The 3,143-nt window shown below is 65.3% G+C and overlaps 1 protein-coding gene across 2 annotated transcripts; it reads right to left on the bottom strand.

Moving 5' to 3' along the window:
* Positions 1-1,175: 1,175 nt before the first annotated feature.
* On the bottom strand, positions 1,176-2,672 carry H696_00654. 2 transcript variants are annotated; one of them, XM_009494535.1, is made up of 4 exons: positions 2,418-2,672; positions 1,931-2,301; positions 1,646-1,789; positions 1,176-1,443 (listed from the first exon to the last, which is right to left on the bottom strand). In XM_009494535.1, the coding sequence occupies exons 1-4, from the start codon at positions 2,533-2,535 to the stop codon at positions 1,324-1,326; spliced, it is 753 nt and encodes a 250-aa protein (XP_009492810.1). In that variant the 5' UTR covers positions 2,536-2,672; the 3' UTR covers positions 1,176-1,323. The 2 variants fall into 2 exon arrangements, with proteins under 2 accessions (XP_009492810.1, XP_009492811.1); XM_009494536.1 differs by having other exon boundaries at positions 1,931-2,672.
* Between the last annotated feature and the right edge of the window lie 471 nt (positions 2,673-3,143).

Raw genomic sequence — 3,143 nt, 5'->3', positions numbered from 1 at the left:
TACAGCGATGTGGCGCGCGGGCTCGGCGGAGAAGAGCAGGAGCAGGAAAGAGGGCGCCCGGGGAGCTTGTTGAGAAATGAGTGGGGGGGGGGGAAGGGAAGGGATTGAGAAAGAGCGCTGGCGGCGCCCCAGGCAAGGGGGGATCTCGGCGGCCCTTCACACTGTCTACCACCCCCTGGTCCCCCCAGTCGAGAAGTCCTCCGGCACACCGGGGGGGGGGGGGGGGGGGCTCAAATGCCCCGCGTACACCCCCTGGCACCTCATTCGACCCCCGCCCCCTTCCCCGCGCCCGGGGGGGGGGGGTGAGGAGACAGGGCTCGGCCCCTCGGGACGACGGAGACAACAAGGGGCTGCTCCTCGGGCTGAAAGGGGGGGGGGGGGGGGGGGGCGGCATGTGGCTTCTTCTTTTTCTCTCTCTCTCTCTCTCTCTCTTTGTCTCTCGCTCGCTCACCCATCCGCTCTTTGGCCGCCCCCCTCCCCCCGGCCCATTGTTTGTTCATCATGCCGGGGCAGGGTTCGGGCTGCCGGCCCGAGCTCGGGCTGGGCCAGAGTCCTTGGGCCATCGACTGGGCATCAACTGCTCGGCGAGGGCGTCGGCCGCGCCCAGCTCTCCCCGGCACCTCCGCCCCTGGTAGGTCGATTGCGCTGGCAGCCCCCTGGGCAACAGAATGACAACTCTGCCATCAACCACGACAGTGGCCCTGGTGCTCTCCCCCTGCGTGTGCACATTCCTCCGCCAGCCAGGCAAGCGCCCTGGCAGCAGGAGGGGCGGGAACGAGGCAGCAGACAAAGATCCAGCGGCAGCAGGTCGGCGAACCCTCGCAAGATGCCTCGTATTCTCACGCCAATTAATGCGTACTCCTCGGTCTGTACAGATGGATGATGGCGAGATCGCCACGGAGAGAGCAGGGCAGGGGGGGCCGGCGGGAGACGAGAACGACCGACATTTGGAAGGGCCCAGCAATGGCCAAGTCTATTTGGGCCGACGTAGCCCCGATACCGATGCTCCGCCCCGCCGTCCCGGACCTACGAACTCGCCACACCCGCACGCCCGCACACCCGCACACATCTCCACATGCATGCACCCGGATCAAGTCCACGGGCCAGTCGCGCGGCGGCCCGCTGGTCCGCCCCCCCCCCCCCATCCCTTCCCCCCTTGTTCCCTGTGTTGCAAAGACGAAGGAAGCGCCCCGCGGCCGGGGTGCACAAGGAGCCGGGGCCAGGCAGGCCAGGTACATTCCACTGTGTTGTGTCGCGTGATCCACCTCGTGGAGCTCTACGTCCAGCCGGTTTGTCACGCCCTTATGCGTAGGTGCCAGCGGATCAGTCCTCCTTCTGGGCGGCCGGGCGGCTGTTCCAGTAATAAATCATCTGCGCGGCCAGGGTGCCATTCACCAGGAGGCTCAGGGCAAAGCCGAGGAGGATGATCGGGTCGTTGGCCTCCTGCGAGTGGGTAGGCACGGAACAAGGGCGAGTGAGTCGTTGCGCGCGCGCGCGCGTGTGTGTGTGTGTGTGTGTGTGTGAAAGGGGGAGAGGCAAGGGGAAGGCAGAGAGAGAGAGAGAGAAAAAAAAACCCGACAGACACACGAACAAACACAGTGTGACGATGGGAGTGAGGGGAACGAGCCGGGGAAGCCCCACGCACCTTGAGCGTGGTGAAGATACGCGCCAGAGGACCAATGCAGAAGGCAAACACACCAATGGCCGACAGGTCGCCGGTGTGCCCATTCCGGAAGTTGCTGATGATCTGCGGCAGGCGACTCAGGAGGAGAACAGGGATGGTGGCGCTCTGTTCATCGGGGGGAGGCCCAGGAAAAGGAGGGACAGGGGGGAGCCAAATTGGAAGGCGATGGATGTGAGCACGACAGGCGAAGATGGCGATGGGCAAGCGGCGGGGCGTTGTGCGCATATGGCCGGCTGCAAGTCGCACCTGCATCAGCTTCAGCATGTCACCGGTGGCAAAGAACATGAAGGCGCCCCACAGACCCAGGAGCACCGGCGAAAGGGCCAGCAAACCAAGGCGATTGGACAGGGCCAGAACCAGGAAGATGAGGGAGATATCCTGCACGGCAATCAGAGCGGTCTCGCCGTAGCTGGAGAAGGCAAACCCACGACGGTAGCTGTAGGTGATGGAGATGGAGTAGCACACCAGCTCCATGACCAAAGACATGAGCGAGAGCCCGGCCGCGCGCCGGTTCTTCAGGATAATGAGGATTTGCGGGACCTTGATGATGGCCCCAGACAGGAGCATGGCATAGGAGAGGCACTTGCTCAGCATGAGCGACAGGCAGACCGGGTCGGCTGCCGTGGGCGGGCAGGGGAGGGAGGGAGCGCGAGCCGACGGTGTCAGTTTCACAGGACCCAGCTCGGAGGAAGAAGCGGCACAAGAACAGCCGGGACAGTCGAGCGCGACGTACTGAAGTCGCGCTTAAGGAGGAAAACCCGAGTGCACTCCTCGCTGCCGAGGAGCATCTCAAAGAGGGCCACCCCAGCTGGGGGGAGCAGGTGGCCAACGGCGTGAATCCCGTCACTCATGACTGACGGCTCGACGGGGAAAAGGAGGCAGCCCCGAGACAAGCGGGGGAGGAGGCAAAAGCACAGACGGGCGGGAGGGCGGGCGACCGAGCGATGGGTGTGGCGGGAAGGCGCTCGCCCCGGCGAAAGGCGTTGCCCTCGCATTTGTGAGGACCCGCACATGCGTCCAGGGTAGCGACATCCAGACATAGCCCCCGCCCCCCTCCCCTCCTCCAGCGCGGGATGGCCGCCAGCGCAAGGCCCCTTGGCAAAGTTTCCCCACAGTCGGACGAATGCGTTGGCACTGTGGGGCTTTGCGATCCGCTCCGGATGGGGTGATTCCCCCCGGCGTGATGCTGTCCCCTGGCTACGCTCAATTTCTCCTGCCTGAAACAACAGCGTCCCCCGCCCTCCGAGGATTAAAAAAAAAGACCGGCCAAGCATGTGGAGGCAGGGGGGGGGGGGGGGGCAAGATGCTCGCCCAGCGTCTCCCCGGCCTGGGGCTGCGGAGACCACCTTGCAGGCACACGCCCTCGTCGCGCAGCGGGCGGACCGAGAGACAGCGATACGTCTCTGGCCCCGCCGCGGACCGAGGGGATGCTCCTGTCGAATCCCGGTGCTCCCTCGCG

Source organism: Fonticula alba, assembly GCF_000388065.1.
Source record: "Fonticula alba strain ATCC 38817 unplaced genomic scaffold supercont2.1, whole genome shotgun sequence".
In the NCBI taxonomy this organism is placed as follows: domain Eukaryota; order Rotosphaerida; family Fonticulaceae; genus Fonticula; species Fonticula alba.
This window is presented reverse-complemented; position numbering and strand designations above follow the sequence as displayed.

Coding starts and splice junctions, on each gene's coding strand:
- H696_00654 (XM_009494535.1), bottom strand. CDS start 2,535: ATGAGTGACGGGATTCACGCCGTTGGCCACCTGCTCCCCCCAGCTGGG. Junction 2,302..2,417: donor CCTCCTTAAGCGCGACTTCA/GTACGTCGCGCT, acceptor CGCCCACGGCAG/CCGACCCGGTCTGCCTGTCG. Junction 1,790..1,930: donor ACATGCTGAAGCTGATGCAG/GTGCGACTTGCA, acceptor CCCGATGAACAG/AGCGCCACCATCCCTGTTCT.